We start from the raw sequence: 16620 nt of genomic DNA on the forward strand, positions 1-16620 counted from the left end.
TACATAGTTCAGAACCCCACTCATGATGGAAATGTATTGGATCTAATGGTGACAAATACACCCCATCTCTTTGAGGATGTCTGCACTGAAACTGATATCAATGACCATGAGATAGTTGTAGCAGCAATGGTTACCAGAGTTCAAAGTGCAACTCAAGCACATAGGAAGTATATATGTTGAGTAAACTACATAAAGGGCCAGTAGTGTTCATTTCAGTGAGGAACCAAACATTTAGTTCTGAAGAGAAGCACATTGAAGTACTGTGCCTCAAGTTTAGAGGAATGGTTGACCATGCGGTGAATTGATATGTACCTAGTTCACGATGAGGGGGGCCATCTATGGTGTACATTCACTCTGAAGAAACGTGTAAAGAAAACTGTTGCAAAATAAATCTAAAATGAAGCATAGGTCTATAGATAGAGAGATGCTGAGTGAAATGTGTGTGGCTATCAAGAGAGTGCTTTGTGAACTCTTCAATGACTGCTTTAGCCAAATATTATCAAAAGATCTTTCATGAAACCTGCAGGCTGTTAGCAATACTAAAGTTAGTGTCCATACATTTATGGATGGACAAGTACTGAAGTTGAGGGTGTCCACGAAAAATCAGAAATTGTAACTCTATTTTCAAATATTTGTTTGCAAAGAAAATCCCAGGTGTATTACCTCAGTTTGATTCTTGCATCATTCCAAAGCTGAGTGAAATAGATATCAAAACTGAACAAACCTCCATGGCCTGATGGAATCCCTATCAGATTCTATACCAGATTATCCCCTCTTTTAAACATAATGCATTGAAGACCCTGTTAACAAAAAATTGCGCCCACTGGTTGCAATGAAACACAGGTCACATCCAGGTACAAGAAGAGCAGCAGAAGTACTCTATGAAACTACTTTCTAATATCTGCAAAATCTATTTAGTACATAATCTGAGGTCCATTGTAACGAGGTATCTTGAACAAAATGACTTGCTCCATAGGAACCAGCATGGTTCCAGGACTATCGATCATGTGTAGCCCAAAACACATTTTTCTTACACATTTTCTTAAATATTCAGAAACATTAAACTGTGCACTAAACAAAATGGGGGAAAAAAACAAAAACAGTATTCTGTGCCTATGATATCAATGAGTCACAGTTCAAATCAGTGAACTCATACAAATATCTGTGATTAAAATTTTTTGAGGAACTGAAATGTAATAGACTCAGCCATAGATAAAGTAGATGGCTGACTGTGGTTCATCAGTAGAATACTACGCTGTAAAAGTCTTCTTATAAAGTCCTAGAATCAACTTTTTAAGTGGCAAATCTATAAATATGTTACAGCCCCCTTGTCGTGAAGCACAGTAGAGCCGCGATTAGCAGTCTAACCCTTTATTACATAGTCACAGAACATACAATATAACAAGTCAAAGATACATTGTCCTAAGAGTAAACAAACAGTCTCTCACTTGTGAGAAGTACATCACCCTGTGACATCCTCCCCACCCTGGTCGACCTCCAAAGGTACGGCCAGCTGCACAGGACGACTAATGATGTGACCTTCTGGTGTCCGGAGTATTATCATCCTTACCCTGCCGTCTCTTCCTGGTAGTACCTTTTCTATCCTGGCCTTCTTCCACATATGTCGCGGACGAAGGTCCTCTTGGATCAGCATGATGTCGTCAGGGTGAAAGGGGATGACTCGTCCCGATGGGCGTTTAACTTCATGGTAGTTCCGGAGCTCCAATAGGTATTCTTTAACCCAACGGTTCCAAAAACTGTCACAGAGTTGCTGTCTCAGTCGGAATTCCTTTGTTAAATTCGTGCTCGCTGAAGGCTCTGGTCCCATCGGAATAGTCGTAAGTTTTTCTCCCGCCAGAAAATGGGATGGTGTGAGTGCATCACAATCATCTCCTGGTGTGATGGGCCTGGAGTTCACCGCGGCTTCAATACTGATCAAGGTGGTGTTCAGTTGTTCCTCAGTGAGCTTTGCGAGTCCCAGTCCTTCCGTAGGCAACGCTTTATAGTGCCCACCATTCTTTCCCACCATCCTCCCCACCAAGCCGCACGGGAGACAATGAATTTCCAAGTAATACCGTGGTGGGCGAGGAACTGATAAGATTTTGTGGTGGTTAATGCCTTCCAAAGTTGGGCTAGTTCCATATTCGTGGCGTGGAATGTTTTCGCGTTATCTGTATATATCGTGTGGGGTAGTCCATGTCTTCCGGCGAATCGCTGAAGTGCCATAAGAAACTTGTCCGTTGACAAGTCTGTACAGAGTTTGAGGTGTACAGCTCATGTGGTAGCACATGTGAAAAGAGTGATATATGACTTGTGCGTTTCCTTCCCCACTTTGATGAATAGTAGGCCAGCAAAGTCTATTCTGGTTACAGCAAATGGTTTGGCAGGTGAAACTCGTTCAGGTGGCAGCAGTGCTTCGATCTGTTGCCCTCGTGGATTCTTCAAGATCTTGCATGCGAGGCATGAGTATAGGATTCTTTTGATGGCCTGACGAGCTCTAGGGATCCAAAATTCGGTTCGCAGTTCAGATAGTACAGAACGAACACCAGAGTGATGAAGGCGGATGTGTGTGTCTCGAATAACCAATTGTGTGAAGTGGTGGGAACTGTCAAGGAGTACAGGATGTTTTTGTTCCCTATTTAGGCTAGTGCACTGCAGTCGACCTCCTAGACGTATCAGTCCATCTTCTAGGAAGGGATTGTATCGTGCGATTTTTGACTCTCTTGGCAGTGGTAAGTTATTCTGAAGTGCATGTAATTCGTTGGGGAAGGAATCTCTCTGGCCCACTCGAATCCAATACATTTTGGCAGCTGATAATTCGGTGGCTGTAAGTTCTCCTGAAGATTTATTCTTCTGACGAATGTTGTGTAGGAAACGGAGAGTCCATGCTGTGATACGAATGAGCTTCCAGTATGAGCTGAATTTAAGTAAGTTCAAAAGGCTGGTTGGTGTAGATATCGACAAAACTTGGCTCTGCGTTTTCTTCCTCTTTTCTTCGGGAGGAAGTCGTACCATCGTTGGAGTATCGTTGTTTGGCCAGCATTCAGGGGGGCGTGTAAGCCACGGCGGTCCATGCCACCAAATGTCCAAAGAATTCATTTGGTAGCCGAGGAGTCCACGTGAGAAGTGGTCAGCAGGATTGTCTGGTCCTGGGCAGTGTTTCCATTGCGTGGGAGTTGTGTGTGTTTGTACCTCAATTACACGATTACAAACGAAGGTCTTCCATCTGTTAGGATCACAGCGAATCCAACTTAGTGTTATTGTAGAATCCGTCCACAGTATCGCACGGGCAATTTTAAAGTCTGTTGCACGGCAAAAGTAACAAAATAGTCTGGTCCCAACTACTGCTGCTAAAAGTTCGAGTCGAGGCAATGTCACCTTCTTAATAGGAGCAAGTCTATTCTTGCTACAGACTAAATGGGTTACGACGTCATCGTCTAAGACAGTACGAATGTACAAAGCTGCTCCATATGCCTTTTCCGAGGCGTCACAGAATACATGCAGCTGAGAGTCTCTTCCATGAGCTGTAGCTATCCATCTAGGGACACGTAAATGTGACAATGAAGGTAAGCTAGATATCCAAGTGCGCCATCGTGCCCCTAAGTCCCAGGGCATAAGTTCATCCCAGCCAATTCCTCGGCACCATGTGTCCTGGAATAGCAATTTCCCAACAAGAGAAACTGGGGAAAACAGTCCGAGTGGGTCATAGAATTTAGCCGTACATTGTAAAAGGAGTCGTTTGGTGGCTGGCTCTTCTGACGACCTTCTGATGATTTCGCTAGGATCGATACAGAAATAGTCACCTGTGATGTTCCAGTCTACACCTAAAACTTGAGTCTGGGTGTGGAGTTCTCGCCCTTCTGCCCTCCAGATAGTGTGGAGTTTTTCACAGTTGGTAGCCCATTTTGATAAGGGGAGACTGATCAATTTCATTAGGGTTACAAGTTCATAGTATATAGTTATCACCAAATTATCACCTTCTACTGAGATCACAAAATCGTCCATGTATGCAGTCTTTTTTATAAGTGGCGCTACGGTGGGAAATGCTGTCATACACTTGTCGGCAAGTTCTCTTAGTGTTGCAGAAAGTAAAAATGGGCTGCAGGTCAGGCGGAATGGCAGTCTGTTAAAACGGTATTCTGTTAGTTCGTCCGTCGTTTGAAGATTTCCTGTTTGATCCTGGCTAATCTTGAACCAGAAAAATCTGGTCAAGTCTTTGTCCTTTTCATTCAAGGTTAATTGAAGGAAAGCTTGTGTGATGTCCATGACGATAGCCGTAGAATATAATCTGAAACGCAGTAAAATTTCCAGAATCTCTCGTAATAGGTTCGGTCCTACTTCTAATACCTCATTCAGAGAAGGTGCATTGTTTTTGTGAGATGAGGCATCAAAGACTATTCTCCACTTAGTGGTTCCGTATTTCTCCTTCCTCACTGCATGATGAGGGAGATAAAATAGCTCCTTTCCTGAGAGTGGGGTGGGAGCGACCTCTACTTGCCCCTTCGTAATGTAGTCTAGCATAAGATCGAAATACATTTGCTTAAATGTCTCTTGACGTTGAAATCTTTCCCTGAGGTGCTTGAATCGTTTTTCCGTGATAGGTCTGTTACTCGAAAGCACTTTATGTTGCATTTTGGGAAGTGTAATGACTGCTCGATGATCCTTTATAGAGAAAGATGCTCTAAACTCTTCAAGAAATCTCGTATCCTTGTTGTTCACAGGTAGATCCTGATCGGCAGTAATCCCTATAGTTTCCAAGTCCCAAAAGCGTCTGAAATCATTGTCAGAGTGCAGAGGAGATTGGTCAGTCTGAGCAAAATTTACCACGGTTGCATGCACACAGGCTTGTGACTTGTTACCACTAAGTATCCAGCCAAACAGAGAAGGAACTAACACTAAGGTTTCAGAGATGTGTATGGGCGAATTGTGCTTCACTCTTCCAAAAAAAATCGCCTCTTACAAGAATCTCCACGGGAAGATCTTCTGTTGAATCGGTTTTCGGATCTGCTAGCGTAATCTTACGGGCATCTGGTAAACTCTTTATATGTTGTGGAACCAAAGGCTGGTGAGAAATAACGTTAGTACTTTCGAAGGCAGTAAGTGGCACTGAAGAATTCTGCCAAAGCCCCTTCATACTAAACTGAACAAGCCTGCAGTGGCGTGGGCGTGTAGGGTTTGATTCAAAGTAACAAACGGTTAGTTCTTGTCGGTCTACCGTTTGCAGTTTCAGATCATCAATCAGCGATTTTGCTATGAAGCTGGACTGACTACCTGCGTCCAGTAGACATCGCATTGTCCTGCTCAATCCTGTAGGTCCTGAAACGCATACTTGGGCTGTCTGAAGGTACGTGTAACCGTAGGGGGCGACAGATACCTTTCCAATGGAAGTAACGTTTGTCTGACCCGCAGGACCCCTAATATCCTTTCGTTCCTCACAAATGGACTTATGATGCAGTCTTTTACAGTTAACACACTGAGCCTTTTCTTTCTTTTTGCAATTTGACACTTTGTGGCCACGTTGAAGACAAAGAAAGCATCTGTTTGCTAGTTTCAATTTATCTATTCGATCATTAACGCGTACGATCTTCTTACAGTCTTGCGCCCAATGACCGTCAGATTCACAAAAGACGCAGAATGGTTCCTTTACGCTGGTATCCTTCGGAGTCGATCTTTTAGATTTCGCGTGTACATGAAGTGTGGACGCTGTGGGAAGGTCACTAGAAGTGCTTGAAAATTCACCGCGTATCTTCTGCGTGGTAAGCGCCCCGTCGACTTCCTCATTCAGAAACTCCATCAGTTGCAAAATGTCCCCTTCGGATATTCCTGTACGCTTGGCGTGAATTATCCAGCGGCGGCATATATCATCCGGAAAAGCACGTAAAATTTTCGGCGCGAGGACTCGACCATATCCGTTCACGTCTTCCCCAAGTGCCCGGAGAGCTTGAATACGTCGCTGGCATTCAATGAATGTTGAATTAAGTTCCTCTGGGGTGGACAGCTTAATTGGTTTTATGGCTTCGAGATAATCTAAGTGGGCTTGAATTATTCAATCCTTGTTGCCGTAATGCGCTCGGAGAATCCTCTTCGTTTCTGCGTACGTCTCGGCCGTCACCGCAATACCGTCCACTAAATGCTTTGGTTCTCCCGAGAGATAGCCGCGAAGAAAAATGTGTTTATTGATTGTAGTTACCGTCGGATCTTTGTCAACCGACTGCTCAAACTGCTCCCAGAATCGCGCCCATGTCTCAATATCGCCTGAAAAAGGCTCAAGTTTGATCAGCGGAAGTTTTACTGAAGCTGTGGGAACACTCATTGTTACGGATTGTGCCGGCAGTTTGTCGGGAATCTTTATGTCTGCTACCGATTTCGCAAGCTGTTTCTCTATTTCGTGAGACAATCGGGAAATTGTGAGTTTCGCGGTGTCTATATAATCTTCGCATTTAGGAACATCTTCTTCGTATTCGCCATCGTCTAACAACTCGTGAATATCTTCATCTAATTTAACGAGGCGGTCCAGAACGCTTCCCAATCTGTCATTGTAATATTTATAATCCGCGATTTCCGATGTGTCGGGCAACCTTGCAACTTCCGCCACGAGTCGCGTAATGTTTGCTCTTTCTCTCATACGTTTTCTCTTTAAAGAGTGTAATTGCGCTTCTGGTTTGTGGTCTGGCACATCCATTCCGTCCGATTACTCGAAAGTTTAAAGCAGTGTCGGCTAGCGATCAGCTGGTCCTAGTAAGGCGTTATCTTTGGATTGCTAGTCGAAGTAGTTCAATTGATGGTCGCTAGATGGCAGCACTAGTCATAAACAATCTACAGGCGTAGCGTAGGATCTGATAATTCGTTAAAGCGCTAATCGAACAGCTACAATAGCAGTACACAGCGGCAATAATGTAATCAGTTGCCTTTACAAATGGCACTACAAAACATGTTGCGTGATAATTCAATTGAACTTAGCTGTGTATGATGGCGGTTGTCGTCGAAGAGCTTGTTGCGTGGTGTAACAAATCGCTGCAGTAAACCCCATCGTAGTATTGCCGCGTGACGAGCGTCCAGAATTCGGTTCACTACGACAATCGTGGAATTGTCTCGGGCAAAGTCTTTCCCGGGTTTCGGCACCAAATTCTTATGTCGTGAAGCACAGTAGAGCCGCGATTAGCAGTCTAACCCTTTATTACATAGTCACAGAACATACAATATAACAAGTCACAGATACATTGTCCTAAGAGTAAACAAACAGTCTCTCACTTGCGAGAAGTACATCACTCTGTGACACCCCTACATAATGCGCCCATAGGAATGGGAAATACAAGACTAGACTAATTAGAGCATGCACAGGGTTGTTTAAGCAATCATTCTTCCCATTCCCCATGTGTGAATGGAGAGGGAAAAAGCCCTAATAACTGGTGCAGTAGATATTACCCTCTGTCCTAGAGTCCACAACAGTTCGTAAAGGAATGATGTAGGTGTAAATGTAGAAGCACCTTACTAGCAGTTTCCAAGCTGGAAATTTGAAATGCTTGCACCTGACCTAATTAAATTTAAGGTGTAAATGCAGTAACCAATAATTTATCTATTACAAACTCAAACAGAAACATAATTTATATGTAACCTGATTTCTGTTAGATCTCTTAATTTTTGTGTGTAACACTGCAGATGGTGGCTTATGTCAGTACCAATTATGTGTGTCAGTAGGGACCAGAATAGATTCTCTCTGAGTTCAGGTGGCTAGCTGAAGTGGTAAAGATACCCAATCTTGCTTGCAAGATGAAGGCAGAACTTACCCTCTGCAGCGTCACTGACAGAACTGATTGCAGACATTTGTTACAGGGCCATGTGGAGGGTCTGAATCAGAGACTTAAATGGTGCTGCAACTGTGTAGGTTGTGGATTTCTTGACTTACCCAATAGGGTGGAGGATTTTTAGGTTCAGCTTAATAGGTCAGGGGTACACTACACACAGGAGGCAAGTACACTAATAGCGAGGACTGTGTGGAATGGACTAGATGGTTTCTTAGCTTAGAGGGTCTCTTGAAAGTTTAGAAAGGGTTTCAGTCTCAAATGTGCAGGACAAACACAGGAAGAATCTAAATACAGCAACAATCAGTATTGTTATAGTGAAATTGAAATAGATAGTCCCTGTGAGTTAATATGGGTGGAGGTTATACTTGACAACAAGAATAAATTAATAATTAATTGCTTACTTTTACCAAACCCCTGGCTCAGATGATTCAGTTGATGAACAGATCAAAGAAAACTTGAGCCTCATTTCAAATAGGTATCCCACTTTTACAATTGTAGTCAGTGGTGACTTCAATCTGTCCTTGATATGTTTGTGAAAATTCATGCCCAAATCCGGTGTTAGATATAAAACACTGTCAGAAATTATACTAAAGGCTTCCTCTGAAAACACTTTTGAGCAGTTAGTTTAGGAGCTGACTTGAAGTGGAAATGGTTGTGAAAACATATTTGACCTCTTAGCAACAAATAATCATGAGCAAATAGGGAGCACCATGATGGATATAGGGATTAGTAACCTCAAGTTCATTGTAGTGACACTGACCACCACAACATCTAAATCAACTCAAAATAAGCACAAAATATATTTGTTTAAAATGCAGATAAAAATGTTGTAGTTGGCAGGAGAGCCAACACCGTTTTACTAGAGGAAGCCGGAAGGCACGTGTTTTAGCTCACGCAGGCTGGCGTGAGGTCTGGAACAGTACAAGGAAGTTAGAATTTTAGAAAAAACGGACGTAGCTGGTGGAATACTTAACTTTAATCCATTAATGGTGAATGTCGGTCTTGACGGTACATTATTACAGTATCAATAGTAACTGGTACTGGCGCCTTGCTAGGTCGTAGCAAATGAAGTAGCTGAAGGCTATGCTAACTATCGTCTCGGCAAATGAGAGCATATTTTGTCAGTGAACCATCACTAGCAAAGTCAGTTGTACAACTGGGGCGAGTGCTAGGAAGTCTCTCTAGAGCTGCCGTGTGGCAGCGCTCGGTCTGCAATCACTGATAGTGGCAACACGCGGGTCCGACGTATACTAACGGACCGCGGCTGATTTAAAGGCTAGCACCTAGCAAGTGTGGTGTCTGGCAGTGACACCACATGCCTCCCCCGCAAATCGGCGTACGGTTGCAGCATAAGGCTTCCGCCCACCATGGGGAGGATCCCATGTTGACGTACGCGACGAGGTGGGGAGCCTAACAACAGGCGCGGCTGTGCCACCCGTACCCTGCCATTCGGACCACGGGGCGCTAGGAAATGCCTGAAAACCTGCTCCAGGGTGCACGCCAACATGTGGTGTATGTGCCCCCAGAGAGACAGGAGGGGCCGAAGGGTCGACCTCCATCGGGCCGGGGCACCCGATGGGTGAAGACGACATATGGTCCGGAGCGGGCAAGAGTTCCATGTCGGAGGACATCTGGTCACGGGAAGCGATCGGCAGCGCGTGACCCAGGGAGGCACCCGGCAGTTGCAGTGACGCATCCACTGCGGGCGTCGCTGGCGGGAGAACAGGCAGCGGCGGCGCGTAGCCATGGAGCAAAATGGACGGCAGCGTCGGTAACACCTGGGGCTGAGGCGAGCCAGTAGGTGGGTCCCCAGGGTGCTGACCGGACGGCACCATCGCTGAAAGCAGACAGGGAGCGACAGATCCTGTGCGACGACAGAGGCGCAGCTGATTGAGATGCCAACGCAGCTCACCAGAGGCCCCCAAAACCAGATTCATAGCACGTCTGAGGCAGTGAAGAATGCACCCTTCGAGCCAACGCCGTGAACCTCGATAGTGGCGATAGTAGACAACGTCGCGTGGAGCAAAAGCAGGTGTCTGCTGCTGGACAAGAACCTGATGCGGCAGATGTAGCAAAGACATCAAGGTTCGATGATGACGACCGTGGAGCAACTCAGCCAGCGAGCAACCATCTCGGGGCTGAGAGCGATACGAAGACAAACAGAGCAATAACGCGTCCTCCTGAGAATGTGACTCTTTCAACTTCAACATCTGTGACTGTAAAGTCCTGACCAATTGTTCAGCGGCACCGTTTGACTGTGGCGAAAACAGCACGGACGTCAGATGTTGAATACCATTGGCCTTGCAGAATGACTGAAATTCTGCAGACATGAATTGTGGGCCATTGCCGGAAACAATAGTCTGTGGAAGACCTTCAATGCAAAAGATAGCAGATAATGCTTGGATGGTGGCAGATGATGTCGTGGAAGACATCCGGACAACAGAAGGAAAATTACCGAAGAAATCTACCACAACCAACCATTGATCATTCCAGAATGGACCAGCAAAATCGATGTGCAAGCATTGCCAAGGGGAAGTGGCTTTTGGCCATGCAAAGAATTTCCGTGGTGGTGCTCATTGTTGTTCGGCACACACCATGCAAGAAGAGCACATATTCGTAATCGCGGCATCGATTCCGAACTAAGTACAGTGCTCACGAGCAAGTTGTTTCGTTCTCACTATACCCCAATGTCCTTGGTGGAGAAGCTGTAAGACAGAGGACTGTAACGAACGTGGTACCACGACCCTGGACTGATCATTATCAGAATGCAACAGCAAAACACCACGTCGAACGAAAAGTCTCTCCTTGTGAGCAAAAAATTGGCGAACCATCGGATCCCCAATCCGTGACTTTGACAAGGGCCATCGCGTAGCAACAAAACGCAGAACGGTAGCAAGGACAGGGTCGGCAGCTGTGGCTGTAGCTGCACGACGAAAATCAATCGGAAACGATTCGACCACGTCATCGGTTTCCGAATCAATGAACATGCAAGCAAGTTTGGAAGAATCGAATGCTCTATCCTCAGCAAGAGGCAAACAGGCAAACAGGACAACACATTGGCGTTTCTGTGCTTAGCAGTGGACCGATACAAGATATCGTAGTGGTACTGCGAGAGGAAAATAGACCAGCAAATGAATTTCTGCGCTGTACGTGGAGGTACAGGCTTGTTCGGATGAAAAAGCGATGTCAAAGGTTTGTGGTCTGTGATGATGGTAAAGTGACGACCATACAAGAAATCATGAAACTTTGTAACACCAAATACGAGAGCCAATGCTTCTTTCTCGATCTGTGAATAATTTCTTTGCACAGACGAGAGCAATTTGGACACAAAGCCAATAGGGCGATCGTGCAATCCATCTTTGTGCGCAAGCACAGCACCGATCCCAAAATCCGATGCATCCACCATCAACAAAAGGGACTTCTGGGGATTGAAAGGCATAAGGCAAGTATTGGATAGCAACGCTGATTTCAACTGGCGAAAGGCGCGTTCGCATTCTGTCGTCCAGACGAACGGAACACCTTTATGGCGTAAGCAATGAAGCGGAGCTGAAATGGAAGAGGCGTGTGGGATATAACGCTGATAATAGTTGATTTTTCCCATCACACTCTGTTGCTGCTTCAAATTCTGTGGCAAAGGCAAGTCTTGTACGGCACGGAGGTGCTCGGGACTGGGATGTATGCCTTGGGCATTGAGTACATGTCCCAGGTAGGGCAAGTCACGAGCAAAAAACACGCATTTGTCCTTCCGCAAGCGAAGACCATTTTGTCGCAAGACCTGAAATAATGTTCTAAGATTGGCTATATGTTTTTCTTCCGTCTTTTCGGAGATTACAATATTGTCCAGATAATTTGCTGCAGTAGGGACCGACGCACAAACAGTTTGTAGATATTGCTGAAACAATGCAGGGGTGGATGCACACCCGAATGGCAGTCGTTTGAATTGATACAACCCAAGATGCGTGTTAACCACCAAAATGCGCTGGGATTCTTCGTCCACCGGTATTTGCAAGTACGCATCTGCTAGGTCCAACTTCGAAAAATATTCACCCGGGCACAGTTTGTCAAAAAGATCTTCCGGATGGGGTAAAGGAAAAGTTGCAATCACTAGTTGTGGATTCACTGTTGCCTTGAAGTCCACACAAAGTCTCAACTTTCCGGAAGGTTTTGGCAAAATTACTAAGGGTGATGCCCAGAGAGAAGCCTGCACACGTTCAATTACACCTTGTGATTCCAAATCGTGTAATGGTTTTGCGACCTCGTCACGCAATGCGTGGGGAACATTGCGCGCTCTGAAAAATTTAGGTTGCGCGTTTACTTTCAGTCCCAAATGTGCTTTATAGTTCTTAGCGCAACCAAGGCCCGGTGCAAAAATGTCTGCAAACTCTTCACATAGACGAGAAACACTGTCGGAAGGCACAGTCTGGTTCACTGATAGGAGCTGATTTACTATAGACAAGTTAAACAACTGAAATAAATCGAAACCAAACAAGTTCACTGCAGAAGAAGAATGAAGGACGTAAAATGACACAAGTTTTGTTTGGCCTTTGTATGTTGCAAGAAGGCTGCACTGTCCTAACACAGGGATATCTTGACCGGAATAACTAGTTAACTTAACATTTGCGGCATGCAACGGAGGTGTGCCCAGCTGTTTGTACATGTCTTGATTGGTCAGTGAAACTGCAGCTCTGGTATCGAGCTGGAATGGTATCACTTTGCCGTTAATGTCCAAGTCTACAAAAAGTTTATTGTCTTGCTGACGACAAGAGCGACTGTCTCGTGCAACGTGAACTGACACTGGCACATAATCACTTGCAACTTAATGGGATTTCCGGCGATGTCGATGCACACTATTTGTGGGATGAACACAGTCACTGTTAGAGAGAGTGGCACTGGGCGGAGTGGAATGAACTACATGAATTTCCATGGGCGAAGTTTCACGAGCCTTAGTATCCTTGGTTCGAATCTGATTCCGGCGCGAAGCAAAGGGCCTGGAATGGTTGCGAATTTCCGATCTGAGCTTTGTCTGGCAAACACTCTGAACATGGCCTTTTTTATTACAGAAAAAGCAAATAGCCTGGCGTGATGGGCAATTCTCACGCGAATGTCTAGTAGCACACCGCGGGCATGATTTTAGCACTGCATTTGCTTGCCTGCGCCGCACATGTGGCTGAGAGCCTGGCGGCAGCAGCGCGAAGACTGTTTATTGTTCCGTGCAGCTCGCCCGGCGGGCCGGTTAACCCGACACACAGCTGGTGAAGTTTCAAATGATTCCTGAGCAAAGTTAAGTGTGTCCTGCCGATCCAATATGTCCATCACTTGTTGAAGGGAGGGACTGACAAGTTTCAAAATCTGTTCCCTTATACGAACATCAGAAACGTTCTGTGCAATTGCATCACGTACCATAATATCCAAATAAGGGAGTCCACATTGACACTCAAAAGCACAATCCCTAGTAAGGCCTTGCAAGGTTGCAACCCACTCCCGATTAGTCTGACCTGCCGTACGTTTTGTACGAAAGAAGGTATACCTTTTCGCAACTACATTGACTGATTCTTTGAAATATGCATCTAGTGCAGACAAAATTTCTTTGTAGGACAGAGTTGCTATGTCGTGTCGGGGATATAATTTGACTATCACACGGTACGTGGGCACCCTTACTGAGGACAACAAAAAAGGCTGCCGCTCGTTACCTTGAATTCTGTAGGCGGCAAGATGGAATCCAAATTGGCATGACCACTCCGTCCAGCTTTCCAGTGCAGCATCAAAAGGTCGAAAAGTTGGTGCAACAGCGTGTTGTGGCTGTGTGAGCAGTGGTGCGGCGGCTGCCGCATCGTTTTGCATTGCACGTTGACCCTGGACGAGCTGTCCAAGGGCATCCAGTAAGGCCTGTGTCTGCTGATTCTGTAAGCGATAAAATTTGAACAGGACATCTGGAGATTGTGGCGAAGCCATTACACAAGTAAATCAGGGCAATATCGATAAGGATGCGATTTGGCCTTGTTGCCAAATGTTGTAGTTGGCAGGAGAGCCAACACCGTTTTACTAGAGGAAGCCAAAAGGCACACGTTTTAGCTCATGCAGGCTGGCGTGAGGTCTGGAACAGGACAAGGAAGTTAGAATTTTAGAAAAAACGGACGTAGCTGGTGGAATACTTAACTTTAATCCATTAATGGTGAACGTCGGTCTTGACGGTACATTATTACAGTATCAATAGTAACTGGTACTGGCACCTTGCTAGGTCGTAGCAAATGACGTAGCTGAAGGCTATGCTAACTATCGTCTTGGCAAATGAGAGCGTATTTTGTCAGTGAACCATCGCTATCAAAGTCGGTTGTACAACTGGGGCGAGTGCTAGGAAGTCTCTCTAGACCTGCCGTGTGACGGCGCTCGGTCTGCAATCACTGATAGTGGCAACACGCGGGTCCCACGTATACTAACGGACCGCGGCCGATTTAAAGGCTACCACCTAGCAAGTGTGGTGTCTGGCGGTGACACCACAAAAAATTCGCTTGACACCTTCGTAAGAGACAGTCCAACTCTTTCCAAACTAACTATGTAAGGGTAGACCAGATGTGGCTTCAACACAAGGAAATAGTGTTTGTGGCAATTGACAGATTTATGCTGAATAAATTAATAAAAGACAGTATTGATCCACCATAGTACACAAAACAGGTCAGAACAGTTGCAGAAGCAGTTAAAAAAGGATGCCAAATTTAAAAGGACACACAAGCCTTAATACTGATAATATTTTACTGAAACTTGAAACTTAGTGCAGCATCCATGCATGATCCTCATAACAGCTTCCACAATAAAACTTTTTTCTCAAAATCTGACAGAAAATCCAAAGATATTCTGGTCACATGTGAAATACACCAGTGGCAAGATGCAATCAAAACATTCACTATGCAATACCAATGATAGTGGTACTGATGACAGCTTCAATAAAGCAGAGTTATTATACTTCGTTTTGAGAAAATCTGTCACTAAAGAAGACAAAGTAAATATCTCAAAATATGAATTTATAAAAGCTGCCAACATGAGCTACATAACTGGGGATGTCCATGGTATAATGAAGCAGCTTAAATAACTTAATCAAGGCAGGTCTTCTGATTCAGATCAACAGGGATCTCAAACTAATCCATATTTGTAGATTCCTATTAGGCTTGTGATACCATTCCTCACAAGAGACCTCTAATCAAACTGTATGTGTATGGAGTATCAATTCAGTTGTGTGACTGGATTTGTTATTTCCTGTCAGAAAGGTCACAGCCCATAGTAATCACTGGAAAATCATTGACTAAAGCAGAAGTGATATCCAGCATTCTTCTAGGAGGTGTTATAGCCCCTCTGCTGTTCTCAGCTGTAAAATGATTTAGGAAACAATCTGAGAAGCTCTCTTAGATTGTTGGCAGATGATGCTATCATTTACTGTATTGTAAATTCACCAGAAAATTAAAACAAATCGCAAAATGATTTAGACTAAATATCCGCATGATGCAAAAAGCAGCAGTTGTCTCTGAATAAGGAAAAATGTGAGGTCATCCACAGGTATATGAAAGAAATACATTAAATTTTGGCTATATAATAAATTACACAACTTTAAAGGCTGTCAGTTCAACTAAATGCCTAGAAAAATCAATTATGGACAACTTAAATTGGAACAATGACATAGATAATGCAGTGGGAGAAGCAAACCAGAGCCTATTTTTTATTGGCAGAATGCTTAGAAGATGCAACAGGTCTACTAAAGAGACTACCTACACTGCCCATGTCCATGCTCTGCTAGAATATTGCTGGGTAGTTTGGGATCCTTACCATGTAGGATTGATGGAGGAAATCAAAAAAGACCAAAGGACAGCTCATTTTAAATCATCACAGAGTAGGGGAGAGAGTGTCATGGACATGATAACCAAGTTGGTGTGGTAATGAGTAAAACAAAAGCATTTTTAACTGCAACGAGATCTTCTCTCAAAATTTCAATCACCAACTTTCTCCTCTGAATGAGAAAATATTTTCATGTCATCAACCTAACATTGGGAGGGTTTAAAGAATCCTCTGGCAGGCACTTAAGTGTGTATTGCAGAGCAGTCATTTATATGAAAATCAATGAAAAATTTTTGTGTCTAAATTCTCTTATCCAAATGAAATTTTCATTTGACTTTATTTTTTGCTACAGGTATTCAACAATCACCTGCTGTTGGGCGTGCCGTTATGGAAATGATGTTTGAAGGTGGATTCAAGACAATAGACTTGAGGCGTTTTGGATTTGAAAGGCTTATACATAATGAGTTGCTGAGGGAAGTGAACATCATATGATTGCAAATCATTATGTTAAATGTTAATGAGATCTGAATATTAAATAATAATGTAATTATAAAACTTGGAATTTTCTGATCTGAATATAAAAATAAGTTTGCCACTGCAAAACACTGTATTATAAGAACGTACAAATATTCAAGCAGATTACAAAAGAGGAAAATTTCTTCAACATTCTAAAATATGAAATTGCTGACGGAAATGATCATATGACTGCAAATCATTATATTATATGTTCATGAGATCTGCATATTAATTAATAGGATAATTATGAAACTGTTTTTTTTCTGATCTGAATATAAACATGTTTGCCATTGTAAAACAGTGTATTATAAGAATGCACAAATATTCAAACAGATATTAAAGAGGAATATTTATTCAACATACAACAACAAATAAGTTAATTTTGTCTTCCTGCTATTGCAGAGTTAATAGGAAGCAAGGTGGGGTAGCAATTCATGTAAAGAAAAGTACCAGTTTTACTATTCTACTTGGCTTG

General features: G+C 43.8%; 1 protein-coding gene across 1 annotated transcript in view; it reads left to right on the top strand.

Moving 5' to 3' along the window:
* Positions 1–16273, top strand: part of LOC126481526 (FAD-dependent oxidoreductase domain-containing protein 1-like) — a 237803-nt gene extending 221530 nt beyond the window's left edge. Inside the window, exon 9 of the mRNA XM_050105334.1 lies at positions 15982–16273. Within this exon, the coding sequence (XP_049961291.1) occupies positions 15982–16121 (140 nt within the window). The 3' untranslated portion in view covers positions 16122–16273. The remainder of the gene's footprint in view (positions 1–15981) is intronic.
* Positions 16274–16620: the final 347 nt, after the last annotated feature.

Source organism: Schistocerca serialis, chromosome 5 (assembly GCF_023864345.2).
Source record: "Schistocerca serialis cubense isolate TAMUIC-IGC-003099 chromosome 5, iqSchSeri2.2, whole genome shotgun sequence".
Taxonomy (NCBI): Eukaryota; Metazoa; Arthropoda; class Insecta; order Orthoptera; family Acrididae; genus Schistocerca; species Schistocerca serialis.